Source organism: Thermobia domestica, chromosome 5 (assembly GCF_964235325.1).
Source record: "Thermobia domestica chromosome 5, izTheDome1.hap1.1, whole genome shotgun sequence".
NCBI classification, from domain to species: domain Eukaryota; kingdom Metazoa; phylum Arthropoda; class Insecta; order Zygentoma; family Lepismatidae; genus Thermobia; species Thermobia domestica.
In genome coordinates this window covers 83,417,466-83,443,541 of record NC_137458.1, presented here as the reverse complement: position 1 = coordinate 83,443,541, position 26,076 = coordinate 83,417,466, and the positions used below count along the sequence as shown (strand labels likewise).

The 26,076-nt window shown below is 35.0% G+C and overlaps 1 protein-coding gene across 1 annotated transcript in view; it reads left to right on the top strand.

Annotated features, from left to right (window-relative positions):
• Window positions 1-769: 769 nt before the first annotated feature.
• LOC145685156 (uncharacterized) overlaps window positions 770-26,076 on the top strand; it is a 72,759-nt gene continuing 47,452 nt past the window's right edge. Inside the window, exons 1-4 of the mRNA XM_081757509.1 lie at window positions 770-810; window positions 5,105-5,265; window positions 16,027-16,189; window positions 17,475-17,628. Of these exons, the coding sequence (XP_081613635.1) occupies window positions 770-810; window positions 5,105-5,265; window positions 16,027-16,189; window positions 17,475-17,628 (519 nt within the window). The remainder of the gene's footprint in view (window positions 811-5,104; window positions 5,266-16,026; window positions 16,190-17,474; window positions 17,629-26,076) is intronic.

Sequence of the window (26,076 nt, the reverse complement as noted above, 5' to 3'; positions counted from 1 at the left end):
ACTCGTGTCATAACGCAACTACATCCCAAGTTTAGGCTCGACACGATGTTAAGTTCTTAATATCTTCAAAATAGATAAAAGTAATATATATATATATATATATATATATATATATATATATATATATATATATATATCTTCTCTCTCTCTCTCTCTCTCTCTCTCTCTCTCTCTATATATATATATATATATATATATATATATATATATATATATATATATATATATTACTTTTATCTATTTTGAAGATATTACAGAAAAACTGCAAAATTAGTTGTAGTTAATTTCGTTCCATTGAGGCGTCTGAATGGATAGCACTTAAAATACGAAAAGTCAAATATAATCCGGCACGAAAAATCACATCTTCAAATTTAAAGTTTCAATACAGATTCTGAAAATGAGACAAGTCTTCAATAAACACATGTTGTCTCTCGACTGGTTAGAACAGGTCATTTCAAACTGGCAACAATATCCTTTTCCTCCGCATATGAAATATCATTACTAACTAGAAAGCTAAATGTCTTTTTACAAGATTTTCTCATAAACTTTACTTCAAACTCGTTATGGGCAACAGATAAAATCAATCTTACGTAATGCCTGAAAAAGAACCTGACAACAACAAAATTATTTTCATATAACGTTTGTTGTGAATTACCTTCGACAAAGCGGTCTTCCTCCCTTTCTGAACTAGTGTAAACTTCTCTGTATCTCTATTTTCTTTTAATGTTCTTTTCTTCTTGTTCACCTCAACCATAATTTGGTGGGCAATATGGACTCCACTCGTCACTCTGCCAGTGCCAGTGACAATGGGTAGGACTGTCAGGTACAAATGAATATGTAGCATCATCTACAGGTGGAAATATTTGCTGAAATTAGTAAAATGCCATTGCATGTAATATTATGTGGAGAATTGCATCGTGTAAAATAAGCTTTACGGAACAGTGAAAGATTCGATTTCATTACAGCAATTTCTTTCGAATACAAAATTATTGTTAATTTGCACTTAATCAAAAAAGTTTCGCAAAAGTTATGCATGAATAATAGAGACAATTGGGCAACAATTTATTTATTAATTTGTATTTGTACCCTCAATAGAGTATAAAACTCCAGTTACAGAAACTTAACATTAGTGTTTATATCCAGTTAACCAGTAAGAGTAATGATGATAAATAAGTTTAAATACATACATAACTAAATAGATAACAACACGATAAGACAAATAAAATACATTAAGTGTACAAATAAGCTATGAATCATAGGATTTCCTAAACTTGGTTCCTGAAGTGACACTCTTTGTTACTGAATATATCCAAAAACTCATTCATTTTACTTATTGCATTGTAATCAGCACTAATTCTCCAAGTAGTTGACATATATAGTATATTTGTTCTTGCTTTCCGGCAAAACAATATGTTATTATTTTTTGCACACGTTTTGAGGGACGGGGCTTGAATAAATAGATTTTGCAACAGCGCTGGACAGCCAATTATATTATGCAGAAATTGAAAGAGAAAAATTAAGTCAGTTAGTGTTCTTCTTTGTTCTAACGTCCTGATTTTAAGATTATCAATAAGATCGGTATAGTGCTCAAATTTTGGATAAAGACCGGTCTTTTTGTAGACAAAATATCTCAAGAATTTACTTTGTAATTGCTCAACTTTCTGGCATTCAGATTTTAAGTATGGATTCCAGATAACTTATGCATATTCTAATTTAGCCCTAACATACGAAAAGTAAAGAGTCTTCAACATCATCTCATTTCTAAGTTCATTACTCATTCGAATTACGAATCCGAGGTTCCTGTAGGCTTCATTAGTTATTTTATCTACATATTGGTTGAATGTTAACCTATGATCAAATATTACTCCCAAATCTTTCACTGACTTCGATTTATTTAAATTTGCCCCACCAATGAAATACGAATATTCGCAAGGAAACTCTTTTCTACTGAACGTCACAGACACACATTTATCTACATTCATCTGAAGTTTGTTTACCTTACACCAATTCATTACCTTGTTTAGGTCTTTTTGTAAAAAATAACATTCTTCTTGTGTTTTGAATTAGGCATATATTTTGAGATCGTCTGCAAACAGTATTTTTTCTCAATTTGTAATACAACACGGAAGATCATTGATAAAAAGTAAAAAGAGAAGATGCCCCACGTTCGATCCCTGCGAAACTCCTGAAATCATGTCGATTTCTTTAGAAAGAAATTCTTTATAGATAACGGACTGTTTACGGTTATGCAAATAAGAGGAAGAGAAATTGACCATCGCAGGACTAAAGATAAATAAAGCTAATTAATGTAGTAAAACATCATGTTCTACGGTGTCAAAAGCCTTACTGAAATCAGTATGTATAACATCTACTCGACCATCGTTGTCCAAAGAAGAAGCTATAAAGTCTGTAATAATACCTAAATTTGTAATTGTCGATCTACTTTGTAAGAATCCATGTTGATATACCGAGACTGCAGGGCGCACGTGATTTAGTATTCGAACATATAGGATACTTTCAAATGTCTTGGCAAATACGGGTAAAATTGCAACAGACCGAAAGTTTTAAATGTTGTTTTTCTTTACCGATTTTGGAATTGGGCAAACCATTGAGTGCTTCCATTTGTCAGGAGAAACATTGTTTCTTATTTCAAAGTTAAATATTATACTTAGGGGATATTTGAAAATATCAATACATGCTTGAACAATATATGTTGTCATTTCCCATTTATTTATTAGATTTTAATTTTCTGATTACCCTTTCAACCTCTTGTATGGTTATCGCCGATACAACAAAGAGCCTAACATTGTTTATTATCAATGTTATCACCAAATGAATGACTACTACCGGTATCATCAGTTGACGACGCTAGTCGATATACAGACTAAAAATGGTGTGCGAAAGCATTTTCAATCTCATCAGTTTTGCTCAGGCTACATCCCAGGTACAATGGTGGTCCAGAAGAGAGATGTCGCGTTTTACTCTTAATATAGTTCCAAAATAGTTTTGGGTCTTCCTGTATGTTAATTTCCGTTTCTAAAATAAATACTCCCTTGCTTATACTCCCTTGCTATTTCCTGTTTCACTTCCTTCCACAATTTACAAAATTCATTGTAATGATATTGACAATTCCCCATTCCCCGCAGCCAAAAAGCACGGTAGTACAATTTCGTTTTTATTTTTTCTATTATACTACTTCTAAACCAACATGTAAAAATTTTTGGAACTTTTTTTTTTCAAGTGAATACTTTTGCGAAAAGCGTCATAAATTATGTCGTAGAATTGGTCCACCATTCTATTTACATCCCGGTAAGTTCCCAGGCTTAACCAGTTATCTTCATGTAGGTCTTTGTAAAGTGGCAAAAACATTCCCTTTCGAAACCTAAAATATTCTTATGGGATTTCGATACTATTGCCCGTTTACAGCAGGGGTGACCACAAGGGGGGCTATGACGTAAAGTGCGTCATTGTAATATTTGGGGGGGGGGTAAAAATCTATATAAATATGTTTGAGGGTGTGTAAAAATTAATCGAAAAGATTTTTTTCATGGAAGAACACCTATGGATAGACAATTGCGGGGGGGGGGGTGCGTCATGGACATAAGGGGGGGGCACCACTGGTTTACACAATATATTTATGAGATGGTGCATGTCCTCTTTTACGAGAGAATGCAGCTCTCTTTCTACAGTAACATTCTCAAGGTTAGAGAGTACGAGGTCTAACGTTCTTCCTAAGCTGTTGCTCACATTATTAAGGGATGTTAGGTCATAATACTATAGAAAATTATACAAATGCTGATATTTGTCTGTAAAGTTAAGAAAAGAAAATTGCGTTCCATTAATTTGAGAATAGTTCATATCCCCTACTATTAGAATAGTGCTGCCTACTTCACAATCGCTTTCAATAAAATGAAAGAAGTAATCATATTGAGAGATACTGGAGTCCGGTTCAATATAACCAACGCAAATGTAAACAGAATTTGTATTAATTTTTACTTTCACATGAATACCATCCATATTCAAATCGGTATAGATAACCTGAATCACTTCAATGTTCTTAAATGCCAGTAGCACGCCTTTTCCACGTATTTTATTGCTTGCAGTATCTCTATCTTTCCGATAAACAGACTATCGAATATCCAAAAAAAAAAAAAAAAAAAAAAAAACTCATGATCAAAAAAACTGTTATTTAAACAGGTTTCTGTTAATGGTACTATGTTGTAGTCATTTGATAAAATATTATCATAAAACTCAGTCGCTTTCTTTCTAAGAGATTGCACATTCATATAGCACATAAGTAAATGTTTTATTTTTTTACCACTTCCAAACACATTCAGCTTTCAAAGTGTTACCTTGAAGGTCATTGAACGTTTCCTGTCAATTCCAAAAGTCCCCGGAGGTCGTGCCCCTCTTCTTGTTTGTCGAAGGATAGGATATTCTTTTTCATTCACCCTTGCCGCTGCTGTTGTTTGTTCGACTGGAGCCCAAACTGAGAGAAAATTACCTTGCATTGTTGCCAACTTTTTCTCGTTCGCCCTAGTTTCACTATCATACTGCACTTTCGGAGACATCTGGTTGTTACTAATTTTGTTAAGGTCCTCTAGCCGGAAAGAATTTTCATCGATGTACAGCTTATTATACTAAAGTCGTGCTTTCTGACCCCTCGACACTGCTTCAATCCGGTGAGTGTTTAGTTCCTTCCTAATGGCACGAGTAGCATAGCAAAAGTCCTCTCCTATTCTGACAGGCGTTCCCTTGGCACGATAAGCACTTCTTAGTATTTCTTCCTTTCTTTTGTAATTCGCAAATTTCACTATTATGGGTCTTCCCCTCCCTCTACCCAATCTATGTGATCTTTAAATGTCCATCGGATTAAGTTCAATTAGCAGTTTCTCTTCAACGAATTCCCTTATCAGTTCCTCTGATTCCTCACATCTTTCTTTCTCCCCTTCCGCAATATTGTAGAAAACAATATTATTGCGGCGGGAATAGTCCTCAAGCTTGCCAATCAACGTATTTGTTTCCTCCAACTGTCACTTAAGTTCCTTATTTTCATTCTTGATAACGCTTAATTCACCAGTCAAGTTCTCTATTTTTTTTTCAGGTCACAAGCGGTTGAGTACAATGATATTATTTTACTGTCCATGTCATCAAGCTTGGATAACACATCATCTATTCTACCTGGTCCAGGATTCAGTTCCACACCGCCAATTACTAGCAACACAGCAATCACAATTTCCATGAATTACATAGGAGATAAACAAGGTTGGTCACACTGAGTTTTCGGACATTTCATAAACTCGACCGTACCGCATTTATATTCTCACACGCCAGGTTTGAATTTCGATCTCCATGTTGTCACGGTTCACTGCTCCCTGGAACTTCATACAAATACGTCCTTTCACTACGACTGCCACAAATGGAATCTAACAATTAAAATCAAAGGTAGTATTTCACGTACACAACAATCTTTGATTTTTATTTTTATATATCTTCCTTAAGGATTTGTTTATGTTTTACGGTTTTTTCCCCTGGTACCTTACAATGTAATGTTTATCTATGTAAATATTAATAGAGATAAACGGATAGATACGAAATTGTAATTTTACAATAGAAATGACACAGTATTTTCGATATTAAAAAATGTAAGCAAGTTCACAACGAATAATAATATTGGATATCATCTAAACGTTTGTTCTGCATAGCAGATACAAGTAGTTTGCGTCGTAAAGTTTGCAAAAAAATTGTTTTTCACTCCTTGAATGTAAAACAAGTTTCATATTTGAATGGATATTAAAACAGTAATACATTTTAAAAATTAAATCATCCTATTTATTTTAGAATGTCATATTTTTCAAAGATAATACACGTAGATTCATATCGCACGCCTATAAGAATAATTCCACATGCCACTATTGGTGCGCATGCCGCAAGTTGTCAAGGGTTATTTCAAAATGTCACACCGTACACATCGCATCCTCTCCGTGCACGAAGTAACGACCGGAGGTAACATTACTTTATACGCACGGAGGTGACAAATTCCGCCGTTATGGCACTCTTAAGATATACCCATAAGGTTAAATTCTATTCACCTGTATTTTCAGCATTAATTCTTACAAAGTAGCATTATCATTCAACTAAATTAAACTATCATCTATAAATACCTTCTTATAATTTCCAACGGAGTAGACAGCTTGTGTTGAACCAAATTATAACATGCGCAATTTTAGACTAGTTGAAAGCAACAATCACCACCAATAAACTTACCTCGCTTACCTGGCGCCTTCCTTGGAAGATTTCATAGACTAACAAGCAGCCGTTCTTTTACAAGAAAAGGTTCCGGGTGGAACACTTAGTATTCGAAGGAAGGGGGGTGCACTGCTGGTACTATTCTATTTATTATTATATTATAGAAGTATTATTTTCGTCTTCTCTGGAGGAGCACTCTAAGAGCTCCGGGTGTTGCAGTGCTCCCCCAGAAACATGTCTGGAAGAAACACTGTTCACAAATACTGAGACCAGGACGAAAATGAAGTTGAGAGATATGGCGGACATATATGTTAAAATGCGTGAGCACGGAGGTGATAAAACAAAAAAAAAAAAAAAAAAAAAAAACTAGATGCAGAAAAGAATGCTGCTTTTAATAGCATAAAAAAGCTTTAACTTATAAATTTGTTTCCATCTATTCATTGATATTTATACGATTAAAAAGTCGTCTAATACTTAGCGAGTAAAATATAGTACTTTAGTAATATCGAACCATTCAAGTGAAACTGTAAGTGGTTACAACGCACGGTGGAGGCTTATCACCCAGTTTGACATCAATATTTGAAAACAAAGTTATAAAAATGTTACTGAGTTGATTATTAATTTTAAGTTACTTTTGCAAAATATGTACGTATACAATTTCAACGTGTTTTTATTTCTATCTGCCTATCAACATATCAGTTACATCAAAAGTCTCATTTCAAACAGAATGTCTCATATAGATATAGCGTTGCTCTCCTTTGCCTTATGGCACTTTTAGTCTAATCATCTTCTACTCTGTTGTAACACTTTCGAGCCTTAGAATGATAAATACCTTCTGTGATTTCGTATAGGAGTTTTATTCTGTTTACAAGTTATTATCTTCAACCGTTTTCGTATTACCCGTACTGGATGTTTTATCTGATAAGACACCATGTCTTGGTGCCCATTTTGAAAACGGTGACCCATATGAACAATCTTTTGCCAGATCGCTGTTTAGGGTATAAAGGTCTTTCGAACAAGGTATCACTTGATCCATATTTTCGTTTAAAATTACTAAGTTGGGCCTGGGCCCCCATGAAAGGCAGCCCGGAGGGGCACCGGGACAGCATCATCCGATTTGTCCAAAGGCTTTCCAATTTTAGTTTTAATTTGGTTCATTTATGCTCAACCGTTTTCATATTATTGGTACTGGACCCTTATTTGATACAGGTAACATATCTTGTCGTCAAATTTGAATTCGGTGAGCGATATGAAAAATATTTTGCTACATCGCTTTTAAGTTTTTGTGTCACTCGCCTCATGTTTCAGTTTAAAATTTTACATTTGGGCCCCGGGCCCCCTTGAAGAGGGGCCTTGGATAGCACCGCGACATCACCACTCGATTTATCCTATGGTATTTCCTTTTTGAGTTTTTATTCATTACATTTTTGTTCAACCGTTTTTGAGATATTTCGTGGAAATATTAAAAAGGGCCACCCTGTATATATATATATATATATATATATATATATATATATATATATATATATATATATATATATATATATATATATATATATATGTGTGTGTGTGTGTGTGTGTGTGTGTTGTGTGTGTGTAATTTAAAAAATATTTAAATACATTTTCAAGGGAATTTATTATCTTCCTAGAGCTTTACATGTGATTTCTTGGAGGTTTTGGCTGAAAACGAGTAAGAGGGTTAAACCTTGTGGAAGATGATTGATTATGTAAGAGAGTAAAATCATCCCAAAATTTAAAATGGGAAAATCTTTCTTTGCTTATCACGGCTTGCATTTCTTTGAACATTAAAATTAAATTTTAATAATTGAAGTTGACCTTAGTCAAGGATAAGAAAAAAAAGTTTTGTCTGTTATAGTGCTCAAAATCACTAACATTTAGAGTTATCCAAAGTATTTTGGCTCAGTAGCAGAGCGTTCACATCAAACACGCGAGACCTTTGTTCGATAGATAGATCAATCATTCCATTAAGCGTACTTTCGTGACGAACAAAAAGTAGACCTTACTCTTAAAATATATTTTACTAACATCAAATATGCTTTATTTTTCCATTACTTTAAGAGTATTAGTTTGTTATATTAGTATTAGTAGGTTCCGTTACCTTTCTTCTTTTCGGTAAAATATATGAGTATATGAGTAAAATATATATGTAGTCCTACCATTAAATAATATATTTTCCAACAGTGTGATACAATCATTTCATCAATATTCTTAAAGCCTCATAATTGAACCAGTCCATTTCCAAACATTTAGTTTTTATGGAGGAATAGATATCATATAAACAATTTTTTTTTGTCTGCGTATATGAAAGGTTTGTTTTACCATTGCAAAATCCATAATACTGCGCAGGTGCATTCCATCAAATTTCTAGAAGTTTCATATCATTTCGACGCACTTTGCTTCTATAGAAGGATTTATTTACCGTACAAGGTATCTTTTCTGTATGGAAGAATTTTGTGAATAGCACACAATAGACGTAATTACGCATTACTCAAATGAAGAAATAATTAAAGGACAGGCCTATCAATATATATATATATATATATATATATATATATATATATACCATGTGTAAACAGCGTTAATCCATAGATTTGTTATTGAAGGTAAAGTCCAAGCTTTCCGAAGCCATTTATTTTAACACCGAATTCTAGTTAGATATAGTTCTTAAATATTATCATAATGACAAAATATTATATTTATAGTTATTAGGACAACGATTTGGTTCATATCAAAGAAGTGTTAGCCTCAGCTGCGCCGTCATCTAAGGCAAACTATGTAAGTAAATAATAAATACTATAATAATATTATAACTTTATTTATCTGGTTAATGAAAATAGTCGCTGTCTGTAATCACGCATGTTACCATTGGCTTAGCAAACTATTGGATTTCGTATTAAAACAAATCTTGTGTCTGCAATGCAGGATTTCCTCATCAGTACATAGCACGGCTCGATCATCAGGAAAGTTCTTGCTTTCGAAAGAAGTAATTGACATAACAAAGAAGGTAGTAGGGAGTGGGAGAGATGTCGATAGAATTCGTCGGATCACAAATGGTTTCATAATGCAACTCATGAAGGACGTGTACCATCCTTTGCACTACATGCTTTGCACATGCTTTGCCCCATATAGGGTAATATGTTTGTTGACCATTGCTAAATACTTGCGAACAAGTTTACGGAGAAAATAATGTACTTCTGGATCGTAAAAGTGTAAATCGATGGTTTTATCTTTCGTGACTAAGATAGGACAGAGCACTCCCACTATAGTCCATCATAACACCTAGCTGTAGGGCTGGTTTACGATAAACGGTCGGAAAAATGGTTAGATAGTGATCAAAGTACACAATCCAATGATAAGTACATTTCCCGGTTATTTCTTACACTCAAGGACTACACATCTTGAGCCGACAATTTTTGTTAAATGCTTTTAGTTCATGTGGAACTCACGAGTCGAATGTTTCTCACCTATGTTGATGCTACGGAGACGCTTAACGTCAATTGATGCGCTTAGAGGATGAAGGTGTTATGTAACAAATTGAATATGACGGGAAAATTGACTTGTACAACTTTGTCCGTTAACATACCGCCTTCACCGTTTTTAAATAACTACACTCAGACGAGAACTCACTAAATAATATGTTATGTAGCATGATTAACATATAACACGTGCATGAATCGCCAGAATGCAACGTTTCAAGAAATGTAAAATAACACCTTTACAGTCTAAGCTCTTCAATTGTGTGGTATATTTTCTAACTTGACGCCAATTGTAGGAACATGTTTATATTCTTTACGGCGGCCTACAGTCCAGAATTTTCAAGTTTGTAATCGTAAAGAAAAATTACTTCAAAGTATGTGTTCGTAAGAAAAAAAATCCATGATGAACTTCCATACACCGTGTTTAACAACACATTACCTGCAGATTGTACTTGTACCGCACTTTGTTTTTTCTAGACGTTTACATATTCTTTGTGATAAAGTGGGTGATCTTCATACAACCACGTGTTGCTTTGTTTCATAATGCAACTCATGAAGGACGTGTACCATCCTTTGCACTACATGCTTATATACCCCCCAAACGATAAAGCGAATATTTCATTCGATGTAGCCTAATACTGAATAGAAAATGCACTGATATGGTTGGGTTGCTGGGGAATCGAAAGTTTGCTTTCCTTCTGTGGTCATTTTGTTTTTAGCTCCATGATCTCGGCAATGTGGTGAAGTACCTTAAAGCTAAAATTATGATTTGGTAAATGAGTGATATAGAGTTTCGTTTTCTTTAATTCAAAAAAAAGAACTAATAATTGCTTGCGAAGTCAGAAAATGGAATAGGGTTTATATGTTTTTAAGTTCAATGGTAACGAATAAGCACGCCTCTACTTAAGAAATGCTTCTATCTTGGATTCCATGTTAAACCATTCATTCCCAATTCATCAGTGCATGTTAATTTGGTATCCTAGTGATTAATGTTTGAAGGAAATGCATTTCTTAGACTCACTTTTTAGGAGTAAAACACGTTTTTTTCGGTTAACTAATTGGGTACTCCATTATTTTTTAGAGAAATGTTAATGAAACACTGAAATTCATTTCTTTTTATACATTTTTGAATCCTTTCTGTATTGTTTATATTATACATGAAGTATCATCTACGTCATGATACATCTCATATTTACTTATATGCTCTCAAGAGTATACATTGCTCCTCATTAATAATGCAACAGAATGAAACATTATCGTAAGAAGTTCAGATTTGCAGAATATGTTGGACATGGAAGAATAAATAATTGATTAGCTCGACACCAGTATGAAGCAGCAAAGGTGTTTGGCGTCTAATGGCATAATCACAGACCCACCGTTAAGTGTTAGACATGGAATTTTGATGTGAATGTCTGCAAAAGGTAAAATATGTCTCATAGTCGAAGGCACCAGTCCTACCATCAGGTTTAGGCCTTTGAACGCGTACGGACTCTGGTTTATCGCTAGTGTGGTATGTATGTTTCGGCGTCATTTGTTATCAGGTTGAACGAAATGTCATCACATGTAACTCATACGGATTCGATGAGTACTAGAAACAGCATACCAGATTCCAAGAACCACGCAATATTACTGATCGCAAATGCAGATGAATTGTCCGTATGATTATTGTTGACAGCAACATTACACACAAAGACATAAGCATTGGACGTTGTTGAAAAACACCTAATGGTCCAGCGAACAATTCCAGGTCCTCCGGCATAGCAGGGCATATTTGTATAGTACGGATGCTTCGGCTTCCACAGACTGTACAGCGTAGATATGGTAAATTAAAATAGTGGTGCGAAAGCTGCGTTGGGAGAGGCCAATGGGGTGAATCCTCTTTTCAGATATATTCAGTTTATTTCTGCTGAATCATGGAGGGCACTTCCGTACTTGATGTTACCATGACATTACCTTTAGTAATGCCTGCATTTTGTTTCACCATGCCGCTCCGGAACCGGGTGTTATGGTGTATGTTGTTACAGTATTCAGTGTCCACTCGTGACTTCTACTCAATGACGCTCATTTGTCTTGGCAATATTACATTGGGGAGTTGTTGTGCTCGATATTCTTCTCTTTAATACAGATCCTACGAGGGACTACGTTCCTCCAGGACAATGCGTGCCCTTATATTACGCATACTATCCTACATTTCTTGGCTTGATATTATGCTCCTCTGTTACTTTGGCAGGCGCGTCCGACCTTCCACCGAATGAACACATCTGGTTAATTATTACACAAAGCTTGCTACCCCTATAAACAATGCCGACTATAGTTGATGAGATTTAACATTACGTCGAAGGCAGGTGACTCGCCATATACTCGGCCCATCCTTCCTATGTACCACCGTCATTTAACCGTTCTCACCGCTCGTAGTGTGGCGACAGTATACTGATCGCTGTTGCGCAATGCAGTAAATTTAACTAATGCTAGTGTACCTGTACTGTGATTGCACTTCCTGCTATATTGTCTCGTTCTTGGTGTCATTTTTGATGGAGAACAGTGTATATTGTTCTACTTTCTCTAAGCAATAGATCCAATTATTCTAAGTGGAAGTAAGTGTAATTTGTACTATAACATATATATCTATTATTAGGAATTGAATTAAATGGGAATCCCCTTTGCCAGACCTAGTTTTGATTGAGTGCAAGAAATGAGTGATTCTACAATACAATTTTTGGAGGAAACGTCAATACATGGAATCCCGGAAATTGTTAGGAAGAAACGTTTCATAGGTGAAAGGTAAACCATATTATTGTAAACTTTTAAAGTTATATAAAACCTTCGACGTTTTCGGAGAAATTCATTCTACTATCAGTATCGGGGTATCATATACCCAAGTTTAACTTTCAATTTTAGAAATAATAATAAAATATATTAAGTATGGAGAAGTAAATAATTTAGGATTGCTTACTTGAAGAGAAAAAGAAAATGAATAATACATTATAGTGACGTCCTTAGTTCTTGTCTTTGAAACGGGGATGAAAATGTTGAACTGAGAAGATCACCTTCCACTCACCATCTAGAATGAGTGGTGATATCGTCAGATCAGATATAGATCAGGTATAGATCAGATATCGTCGCGAAGGATGGAATCCAAATCCTCTCTCTGTGTGCTTTCGTGTACCGTCGGCTTCTATCGGCAACGTTCGGAGATAATCGCACAAGCCACTCTTTTGCCACAGCTCACTTTTCTCCATTCATTAAATTAATTTACAATTATTATACTATGTTATTGTTGTCTTTATACGTCTAAATTAACAACAAGAGTGTATTAGATAGTAACTCGAAATCTTGTAAACCACACCACAATAAAATTAATTTTGTTCCGTTAACGCTATAAATTACCATGACTTGGTATAATATAACTACAAAGTATAACTATATGCTTCATGAGTCATCAGAGAATCGAACTCGTGTCTACTAATCATGCTGGAAACTTTACAAACCAGCAATCTCCAACCATGACAACCTCCTCAGTTCGTGTCTTTGAAACGGGGATGAAAATGTTGAACTGAGAAGATCACCTTCCACTCACCATCTAGAATGAGTGGGAACGTTTCTAATTACTATGCGAGAGGTTGATGATTCAACCATGTGTTTACAGGAAATTACCAAGAAAGACAACTCAGATATCGATTTATGATTGAAGGTTATATTTCTCATAACTTGTGTTGCGGTGTAATTATGTGATGTTCAAATTCCCTGTTCACAATAATTGTACAGTTGCAACTTAGTGCATTCTGTAGATTGCTCTCACTTACACATTTTCTGAATTCAGTTCTAAATTCCCAGACAGCGAACAACTCTAAATTCCCAGACAGCGAACGCTAGTATTTTAGTGGAAATACTCCATTTTACACTGTCTACGTACTATCACACATACCTACAAATATAGATACATACACCCACAAGTATGATACACATTCACAATTGTTTTAAATATCCACTTTTTCAAATTTTTAACCCCGACCATTTGGGTAGATGACTTCAGTAGTAGGCCCCCCGTTATGGCGAACTGAACAAAAATTTTCTCGATTTTGATTGGTTGCGAAAGGTCACGTGACATTAGGCCCCGTCACGCGGGATTCAAATTTTCAGGTCACGTGGTATGACGTCATGAGTCACTCCGCTCAGAAATCCCTTATTCTCTTTTATGACCAGAATTTCCAAATTCGTTCCCTTTTACCGGTAATATGAGGCTTTAATACCTGATTTTGTTTGGTTGATTCAATTCATGTGATATTAGGTCCTGGGATATTTGAAATTCGTTCCTTTTATGGCTAACATGAACGCATAGGTACGATGATGATGATTGGCTAATAGATGTCACGTGATTTTAGGCTCTGGAACTTTTCAAAATTCGTTCTCTTTTACGGGTAAGATGTGTGCTTTAATACCTGATTCTGATTGGCTGACAGATTTCACGTGATTTTAGGTCCTGGGATATTGGAAATTCGTTCAAATTTTACGGGGAACATGAATGCTTTGGTAAAACGATGCTGATTGACTGATAGATGTCACGTGATCTTAGCCTCTGGGATTTTTTAAAATTCGTTCCCTTTTACAGGTAAGATGAGTGATTCGATACTTGATTCTGATTGGTTGATAGAGGTCACGTGATCTTAGGCCCTGGGATTTTTGAAATTCTCGTATCCTCTCTGATTTGTACTTTGGTACTAAGATACTGATTGGTTGATAGAGGTTACCTTATTTTAGACCCACCACACGGTGAACAGGTTAACGATATGAGTCACCCTTGTGGGGAAATCCCTTACTCTGAATTTTTGAAATTCGTTTCATTTTTATGGGTAAGATGTGTATTATGGTACCTCGATTTTGATTGGAGGATACAAGTCACATGATCTTAGCCTTAGCCCATGCTAGAAATTCAAATTTTTAGGTTACGTGATATGACGTAATGAGATCAGGCGATCCACCTTTGACCAGGGATTTTAGAATTACGTTCCCTTTTATTGTTATGTACTGAAGTTCACCTTTAATATTATTGTTTCCTTTTATGGGTAAGATGGTTCTTACCTTATATGTTTACGTGTGGAGATCGTGTCCTTGAATTAGTAGATCTCTGAAAGGATACATTAATACTCTAATGATGAAAGAGGGGCCCGACCTTCCTTATAGGGTGTATGTATAGCCAACCTTATTTGTTTTCCCTTTGATACGCCCCTGTGTCCACCTTAGCATCGCCTTTAGGATTATGTCATGGGGTCACGTGATGTTAGGCCATGCTCCACCTTTATGGGGTAGTCCCACTGAGGGGTTTATTTCGTTTCCTTTTATGGGTATAAAATTTTGCAGAGGGATTTCTGAGCGGGGTGACTCATGACGTCACAGCACGTGACCTGAAAATTTGAATTTCCCGCGTGGGCGGGGCCGAAAGTCACGTGACCTCTCTCAGCCAATCAGAATCGAGAAAATGTTTGCCCACTCAGTTCGCCATAACGGGGGGCCTACTACTACTACTTCTTGATCCTGATGTAACTCCTTCCTGAATTTGACCACTTTTCTACCTTAATGTAAGTATTAATTTAATTTTTTTTCGACCTTGACATCTTAACATATCTGACTATGACTCTCCATAATTACAATTTTACTGTACTAAATTTTCTTTAACATATAGTACGGGCAATTCGATTAGAAAGTCGGTCAAAGATGCAAATGGCGTCGTCAGTAATGGAAACCTCTTTTTGTGTGGATTCAAACTCTGCCGAAGGAATGTTTTTTCAGAACACTTTTTCCATTAAAATAAAATTAAAATAATACTAAAAAACATTTATTTGCTTTTGTGCAGATAAGAAGTAGTAGTATTACTACTACTAGTAGTAGTAATATTAGTAATATTAGTAGTAGTAATATTAGTAATTGTAGTAGGAAGAGGAGCAGGAACGGGTTAGAAGCCACGCAGGGCTCGTTTTGTTTCACATTAACCCCATCCTATAAATTTTGTGATCAACTTGCTAGGCTAGGCTTGATCAGCTGGCTAGGGTAGTGCGCGAAAAAAAGTTACTTCCAGGAGTATTACTCACTGTATGTATGGTTTCGACAACAATAATTATCGGATTATTTGCAGTATTTTTATGTACAATAGTTATGACTATGTTTTCCCATTTGCAATCTTGATAACTAGTCATAATAGCTATTCTTTGATAAGTATATTCAAAGATTTCCACTAATATTTTCAGAATCTTTTGGTTTGTTTGCGTGAGTCTCTCAATTACAGCAACCTTCGTTATTATATTAGAATCATGGAGAAAATTTCAGGAAAATCCAACAGTGATAATAATCGATAAGAACTTAGATAAATGGAAATTAAGAAAACCAGCTGTTATTTTATGTAATGACGATACTAGCAGTGGACGGCTTGTGAAAAAGTTTCTTAAAGAGTAAGTATCTATATAAGGTACATGGTTGTATATATCAATGCATAATCAATATCTGTGTATCTATAAAGATGATTTGTTATATGTGTATTTATGAATGTTCTGACATAATTCTGAAACGTCTAAATCAATATCAACCAATCTTGGTACACATGTGTTTCATGAACTGGAATAAAATGTTCTGAAATAAGAATCTAGTTCTACTAGAAATTGAAATAGAAAGAGGTAGTACATAGAAATAATCGAAACGATAGATAAAAATGTCGAATTCATAGTCTTGGTTCACTGATATGAGTACTGATATTCCCTACTAAGTTCAGACAGAAGTATATAGTACCCTTATCACCAAAGGATAATAAAATGTATTGCATGGAAAAGAATGACATTTTAAAGCAACCGAAAACATATTATGTTAGTAAGGAATCCACAAATTTGGAAATCTCTGAGATGAATACTGACACACCCAATGAGTTTAATGCCATCTTCAACCACCATCTCATGGGAGATGAGGAGGATAAATAATAAAATTTACAAAACGACAGTGAATAGTGTCGAATTTGTAACATTTGGGGTTAGGGAACTGTTAAACCACTTGAAATTACTTTTAGAACAGATATAGTACCTATCTCAAAGCAAGTTTAAACATGTCATTTTGATTACTGTTTGTATGCTGTTGGGGCAGGGCGTCTTAAATTTATGCCAAAAGTAGAGTATCTTCTTCTTTATTATTATTACAGTTTGGTGAAATGTGTGTGCTAATAGGAAATTTAACTCAAATATTTCCCATACACTCATTCTGCTGTTGCGAAGAAAAGCCATTTCAGCTAGTATTTTTCATATTTTTGCTATTAAATAGGTCATTTCAATATTTCAATCACATTAACCAACTACGTTTGTCCTAGATGAGTAAATTTATTTTTGCATATCTAGAAATATATTATTAGTAAATATTCTTGTTTGAAATGCTGCATTTCTCTTTGTTAATACCTGTCTTTGGATAAACATACTTAAGATAATATTATATAACTTTCAAAAATGTGTTACTTACTTTCATAGTGAATAATTGTCTAACTACTTAATAACTTGGTTCACACTTATCAAATAATCAAACATATAACGAATAATTATCAAAGTAATTGTGATATGTGACATTGAATACATTTGGTGCTGAATCATTGCTTCATTATTGAAGGAAATCAATATTTGAAAAAAGATGCTCAAGAATTATGTAGTAAAAATTTGTGCTTATAGTTTAACTACATCACATTACATTAATGCTATTTTATAGGAATCTCGAAGATAAAGAGGAAAGGAAAAAGGCAATACATAAGGATTTCGTTAAAGCAATAGCAAATTTGAACGTTGAAAGTATAACGGACATTGCCATATACGATAAGTATGCTAACCCTTTTAACACATCTCTGAGCAAAATGCAGGAACAGGTAATCTTTTTCTTAAACAATTATTGATTTGTATTTGTCATACTGAAAAATCGATTTTGAGACAGGTATTCCGCAATATTTTTACAATTCATTTTCTCTTTGATGTTATGTCTTATACCAGGAATTTATCTTCACTATTTCATTACAAATCACGCTTTTCTATGGTGCTCTTCTGGTACGTCCAATGATTACTTTCTGTTAAATATATTTGATGAGCTATTGATGAGGCGCTATGGTTGATTAAATTGAATTATTAAGAGAATTCACAAAATACTAAAAGAAATCTAAAAAAATGTTCTCTATTTTAAAATAATGTTTTTTAAAACTAAGATCAACTTTTAACTCTCTTCCTTAATTATGGTGTCAAAAGACACATAGTAAATAATTAGTAAAAAAGTCTACAACGATGAAAATGCATTAAATCTGAGTAAGTACTACGAAATAAAATACAACAAAAAGTATTTTAAAGCATAGTGCTTTCTTTTAAAAAGTGAACAAAATTAAATCAATCACTCTAAAATAAGAAAATATCATTTTCTTGAAGAGTGCTTTAAATTTTCTATTTATGCAAAACTAGAAAAACAGCCTGGAGAATGCTATTGTATACAATCTCTTAATAAATCTTTTCAATTTGAAGTGATGATGAACTATTTATTATTACTCTATAACATTAGCAACATATTTCTTACAATAAATATAAAGTATAATTACATATAAAAATACATTATATAAATGTAATCTAGAAAGTTCTATAGCTTTTCTGCAGACCAACTTCGAAAATCGATATGTCAAGTAGAACGTATCTGGAAGATCAAAATAGTCCCCAGCAGCATCGACGACATCCTGAAAAGGTTCGGAATGCCATAGATTCCATCGCGGTAGAACTTGGTGGGCCGTGAAGCGAAGAAGTTAAAAAGTGAATTTTCCACCTCAACTAGGGATTTGAACTGGCATCCTCTAAGGTGATTTTCCAAGGAATGGAACAGCTGATAATCAAACGGTGCAATGTCCTTGGAGTATGGCGGGTGCAATAATGTTTCCAATAGAAAACGTAGGATACTGTCGTTTAGTTGTCATAGCCTCGTTGGACTTAGCGCGTATCCCTTTACGATTAAGAAGTGTTGGTTCCAGAATTTTGGGTTTTTCTTGAACACGGCTTAACTCCTGACACTACTCAGCTGCATTGATGCTCTGACAAACTGGCAGTAGTTCCCGATGCACAATGCAGCGAGCAGCCTACGATACACACAGGAAAACCTCTTATTTTTACTGTTGGTTTCGGCCGTTTTGAAATCAGTTCATGGGACTCTAAACAATGGTGGCGGCACCGTGGAGTTTCGTACAGAACCCACTTCTCATCAATGTTTTACCTTGTCCAGAAATAGCTTCTTCCTCGGACGAGACAACAAAGGAACACAGCTGTATGCTTGCGTTGCCTCCTGGGCTAAAGTAAAATCATGTGGGACCCATCGACCCAATTTGTAGTACTTCCCAAGTTGATGGAGGTGCTGCCGAATGATTTCTCCTCTCACACAGTATTGTAGAACCCAGTTCCTGAAATGCCTGGCCACTGTTCGCCTCACTTGCTGTTTGATGATCTTCATTTTCTTTATGTGTTGATCTTCCGGCATTTTTATTTGCGAGAAATGTGTTGCGTCTTCGAGTGTTTCGTCATAGTACTTAAAATTTTTAAACTGCTGCACTGCCCGCGTACTTACGACACTCTTACCAAAGGCCTGGTATGTGTTTCGCAACGATACAAATGCGTTTTACCCCAGTTTGAACTCGTAGAACGTACACACCTTTATGACCTTCTGTCGAGGTTCCATGTTCACTCTGTCCTTACGGTAGTTCAGAGTGTAACTGCACTCCCACAAAAAGATTGTATGTTGGAATACCCACACCAACAACTGACCTTCGCTTTATCTGTGTTCGCTTTCAACTTGCGATGAGAAGACCAATTGAACGCAGATCTCCACAGAAAGCTACATAACTTTCTTGGTTACGTTCATAGATCAAAATTGGTTTCATATCTTTAGTCTTTTGAATTTATAAATAAAAGTAAAATAAAAGTATTTATTTTCGGAATGAATACAATATTTTTACTTTAAATTTTTTGTTCTTATTTTTTAAGAAAACACATTTAGCTTTATTTTTTGTATTTTCCAATAAGAACTCATAATTAAATACAGTTTCATCATTCCAGTAATAGAATTGTACCTCTTTCTACTTCTTTGTTGAGATTTGATATCTTTCTACACTATTGACAAACTGAGAAAGAAGTTTAAAAGATAATGTTAGTTTAGCAATAATATAAAATGTACAGAAAAATTCAAAAGTGACAACGGAATATTGATTACCACCCGACTTGTATTGCTTTGCATTGTGTGTAATATCAAATTACTGTGTGACGTCAAGAAATATGTTATGGTTGGAAGAATTTAGGACACTTTATGTTTTCATGTGGTAAAATGAAGAAATGAGACTACGACTATTCGAGCTTTAAACGTTTTAATTAGTTCGCTAAAATACATTATTGTCATATTCATATATAATGAATCTATGGATTTATGACCTTTTACTTCATTTTATTCAAAAAATAATTCATTTTTTAATCGATGGAAATTCTTGTTTAAAACAAATTTTGAAAATATATTAAAACAAATTTAACACATTTACCCCGCATGTATGTATTTGATTCACAGTAAGGTGTTAAGGTAGACCAGGTGTATCTATTATCCTCAAACATATTGGTTGTATCTATTCTCCTCAAACATAATGGTTTATCTGCTAGACTCACAGTTACCATTTAACTAAATTGCTCAATTTGAAGCTCTGATCCGTAGGAGAGGAAATGTTGACTTGGGTCATGAAAATTTCAATTGGTGACACCCTTTATTGATACACTTTCCGGACATTTACAGTTACATATTTAACTGCCCAAGGTGATTTGTGTTTTGATCCCGACGTAAATTTTACTCATATAGGCTTTTCGCTGAATGTGTTAAATAATTGTCGAATATAGTATATAGGGTGTTTCAAAAACAGCGGCAACGTTTGGGGGGTGATTCCTGACGTCAAGATAATAAAAAAGTATAGACCAATCTGGGTGCACAAATGCTATCTTTTGGAGTTATAGGCTGCCGAATATATTAAAATAAATGAAATTTAAAGGTCCATAGCTCCAAAACTATGGGACCTACTGAAGTCAGGTCAAGACCTCATTTAGGAATTAGTATCTGCCCTATCCAAATATCCCTGTTTCTGAATCCTGAAGTACTCCATCAAAGATTTTTTTAATAAAAGCAGTTGGCGAATACTTCAAATTGTTTGCCCGTGGTCTAAGTCCCTCTATGAAAATTGTTGCGTGAGTACCTAAGGATTCTGAAACATGGATTTCTGGATAGCTCACATATTAGTTCCTAAGTGAATTCTTGACTGGACTAAGATAGGTACCATAGTTATTGTGCTATGGACCTCTAAGCTTCAATTTTTCATGTTTTTAGTAGCCTATAACTCCGAAAGGAAGCATTTATGTACCCTAGTTCGACTATACTTTTTGTCTTATCTTGGTATTAGGAATCACCTCCCAAACGTTGTCGGCGTTGTTTTCAATCATCCAGTCTAGGAGTTGTATTTAAGTTAAAAGACTAATCTTGCAAAGGTCCATGGGGGTTTAATCTGTGTTATCTAATTTCCTACTCGGATGTATTTTTAATCAGATTTCGAAGGTAACTGAGTTTATAGGGATGTAATTGTTATGCATAATGAAAATCATTGTTTTGGCCATAACCCACCATACTTTTTCACAGAAATACATTACGTCTTATCGACATGTTATTGTAATTTTCGTGGTTATGAAGGTCGATTTAGCTAATATGATTTACCTTACTCCATTTGGCAGAAAAATAATTTAAAGTAGTTTACTAGTGTTATCTGTTTCTAATACATAATGTAGAAAATTCTCCCAGAAATGATTCAAGGGACTCCAAGAAATTTCCATATTTACGTAATACGTATAATCAGAAAAAAATTAAAACGTGGTACAAATTATACATTGTCTTCACCCAAAGTTACAAATTTCCCCATCGTTGCAAGAATTATCGAATAGAATCTTTGTAAAACTATGTAAGTTGGGCATTGTGTCACAACACTGTCTTGGAAATTAGAAGTTGAAAATTTCCAAGGACACAAGATCTAATAAATATATAGGATAAGGGGAAATATAACAGTGATACTGATATTGTTTCGCAAGAACAAAATGGAAAGAAGGCACAGTCACGTTGTCATGAAGAATGAAGACAAATCTGGACAGAATTACTTGTTTACAAAGATTTGTTATTTTTTGCAATTTGGTCACAAAGTTTGAGTATGTTCCCCAATAATTATTTGCGTAGTCGTTTGGTAAATAATCCAGGCAACTGATATTTTATCTTCTTAGTTGTCGAGAAGTTACAAAGTTTTAACTATATAGGCAACCAAGAAAGTTTTGCCGCTTCTTCTGGAGATCTGTGTTCAATTGGTCCTCACACCGTGAGTTGAATGCGAATGGGCATAAAGCGAAGGTCAGTTCTTGGAATTGGTATTAGCAACACATTACTTGGTTGTGGCAGTTAAGTTACACCGTAAACTTGGGTAAGGATACAGTGAATATGGGACAGTCACAGCGCGTCATAAGGGCGTTTATGCTGTACGAGTTTACACTGGGGTCAAACAGCAATGCAGTAGAACGGAAGAAATGCCACGCCTTTGGTGAGGGGGTAGTTACTACGCGGATAGTGCAGCGGGAGCTTAACATGTTTAAGGACGGTGACTAAACACTCGAACACACACCACGTACCGGAAGACCAACAGATATGCAAAATGGAGTTCTTCAAACATCAATTCAGGAGAACAGTGGCCTGGCAAGTGAGAAACTGGGACTACAATCAGTGTGAGTGAAGAAACCCATTTGAAACACCTCGATCAACTTGGGAAGCACTACAAGCCGAGTCGATTGGTCCCGCATTATTTGATTCCGGGCCAGAAGGTAACGGGAGTACATACCTGCGTTTCTTTGTTGTCTCCTCTGAGGAACGATCAAATTTCTTTACAGAGTGTTGACATGTATGAGAAGTATGTCCTGTACGAAGCCCCAAGGCGGCGTCATCATTGATTAGCACCCTGCGAACCAATTCCAAATCAGACGAAATAGCACTGCACCAGAAGAAGGTCCTTGTGTGTTTGATGGACTTTTCGCAACATCATGCATCGGAACTTGTTCCAGGTAGTCACAGCATCAATGCAACTGTGTACTGTCAGCAGTTGAGCCATATTCAAGAAAAACTCAAATCTCTGAAACGATCACTTCTGAATCGTAAAGGGATTCTACTTTACAGGACAATGCCAAGCCTTACGTGGGTGGGATGACCCGGGACACTATTCTACGCCTTGAATGGGAAACACTCTTGCATTCACCATACTTCCCGTACATTGCAGCCTTTAATTATTACCTACTACATTCTTTGGACAAATGCCTTAGAGAACGCAAGTTCAAATCCCTAGTAGAGGTGCACATTGAAGCTGATACCTTCTTTGCTTCACTGACCATCACGTTCTATCGCGGTGGATTCCATGGCCTTCTATAGCATTGCTAAAATGTCGTTGATGCTGATGGGGTCTATTATTGATCTTCCAGGTACGTCTTAGGCGACATATCGATGTTCGAAGGTAGAAAATGAAAAAAATGTAAGAACTTCATTGATTACTTTATGTTATGAGAATATTTTGTTTTGTTTTCGGGTCTAATGTTGAATCAACATGTCGTATATTGTCACTAGCAAAATATCAAAATTTGTTCTAAGTAGCGTGGCACAACAATTGTACCTAGGACTCCAGCCGCTTTCCTTTTTTAAAGGTTGTCTTCAAATGCAGAATCTACGATGTAGATATCATTCCATATGCAGGTGTTCATGTATTATCGTTTCAAAGGAGCCAATATTGAGATAAACATTGTCATACTTTTTAGATGGTCGTGCCACTTTCGTCAATTATAACGGTTTCAGCTTTCCGGATAATCATATCATTCACTACTATTGGCAGTCAATGATAGTTTTCTTCATTCGTTATGATCGTGTGACCTCATTTTAAGTATGTGTATTACTCAGCAACAGCATTATACGAAGGGCATTCTTATTATCTTATGGATTTATTTTCGAGTTTTCGTTTACAGAGAGTGGAGTAATCATTAATTTGTTTCCAGTTTGTTCATTCTTGGACTTTAATTCATTGTAACGTCTGCTAAGGAAAAAGTAATTGTTATGCTGCAGTTAAATATTGCACGTAAGATACAAAGTGGAACATCTAAAAAATGCATTAAATTGTGACCCTATATGAATAATTTTTAAATAAATATGGGAGCTTTCTGAAAGCTTTTACGATTTTAAATAACACTGAAGTCTACTAGTAAGATTACGATGTTGTAATTAATCAGTTATAATACATAGCTCAACTAATGGATTTTCCGTGTGTTTCGAAGAATTATTGTGTAAATTAATATTCATAAGTATCACTAAATCACTTAATGCTAAGAGCTAAGTGCAGAAATGCACTACTTTCTGTTACTTTGGTGGAATGTTAGGAATACCCACGTTGGGTTGTATAGAGATGCTGAGTTATCTATTAGAAGACACCTTCTCCACATTTGATTCCGTTCTACGGCGACTGAAGTTCAAACGGGAAATGGCCCATTATCCCCACTTTCAGTTTAAATACAACTCCCATGCAGAAAAAGATATCTATTCTTGGAATGCTTCACCCATTGCAAATAACCGCTTCTTGATATATTTTACACTTTTCTGTAGAAATTAATATTGAAAAAGTACTATTAAATTTGAAGTACTTTTGGTATCGATAGAGTATCCTGCATAGTAGCGGTATGTTGACTTCAGACGCTGGAACACACCGCTTCTCCCTATCTCTTACTGTTTTCGTTCCACAGCAATAAACATGGAAACCAGCATTGAAACCAGAGGTAACAAAAAAATTGAACTGTTTGAACTATTTTAGATAGTCTTGTATTTTGTCGCAAGGCACTGAATCATTTTCCAATAGTTACTCTCTGATTTCTGCTACAATTTTCGTTCAATGTCGGTAAACATTGAAAGTGGTATTGAAACCGGAAATTATAGTAAATTCGAAACACTTCCTGTTCTAATAGAATGATGTGGATAGTAATGATATCTTGTTTTACCCGCTTAATTGTTTGAAATAAACATATCTCTCTATATTACCTTCTACTCTCTATGCCGATAGACGTTGAATTTGGAAATGACAAATTTGAAACAAATCTGGTTTGAATATAGAGTTAAAAGATGAGATTGAACCTATTATTTGAGCGCTGAATCGTTTACGAATAACCACTTTTTGATACCTTTTACCGTATTTGCTCAGATACCTATTGTGAGATGGACGAACAAACAATGTCGTTCCACAAAACTTCCATGCACAGCAAAGTTTAAAAGTCTAAAAAGCTGTCTTTGGTTTCATAATCTATATAAACAGTAACACACAAAAGAGATCTCTGTGTACAGTTAACAATTTAGCCGTGATAAGCCAGATTCGAAACCAGTTATGGTACGGCCACTTTAACATTATATGTAGTGTAACAGACTTGGGAATCGTCCGGTAAATCCAATATAAATTTTAACAAACATAATTTCAATTTTTCTTAAGGATAATAATCCATCAGTCATTTCAATAACGTCGGTGGTTTTAGGCAATTTCTGACTCATGTAAAGTCATTCGTTTGTCCTTCAAAGTCAGTCTGAAGAAAAAGAGTTCGTGCAACTGTTGACACTCTAATAATATCTGAGCATATGATTTGATAGAATGTTTACGTCCAGAAAGCTCATGCTTCTGGCACTATCTGTGACACACAAAAACCAACGTACAGCTGTGTAAAGACAGTGCTATGGCGTTGTTCAATGTTTTGTGTGCACCTGATGTTACCTAACCATAGTTAACCAAAGGTCACTAAAATATAAGAAATATTGTATTAATAATGAGGTGACCAGATAGAAATGTATTTTGAAAGACAGAAACGAAAGTGTAAACTTACATAACCAAATCTGACTTTAGCTAACCTACCGCTACCAGTGGTCAGTAATTAAGGTAATGTAAAAAATATTCAACAAAGAAACTAATAATAGTATACGTGAACCTGTAGAGATATATTTTGAAAGTAAAACGACGCTTTTGTGACTCGAACACATGCTCTTTTATTCATGATTTCAACGTTTTAACCACCAGGCCACTGAGTCAAACATGCAAATTTTGTTTTGTCCATTGCCATAGAGTTGGGAAAGGTAGAATTGGAACAAGATGGCATCAGAATTGGTCACTTTGTTTGTAAAAGAATCTGTGTGTTATTTACAGCAAAAATACCTTCAACAACACAAGCGATCGGGT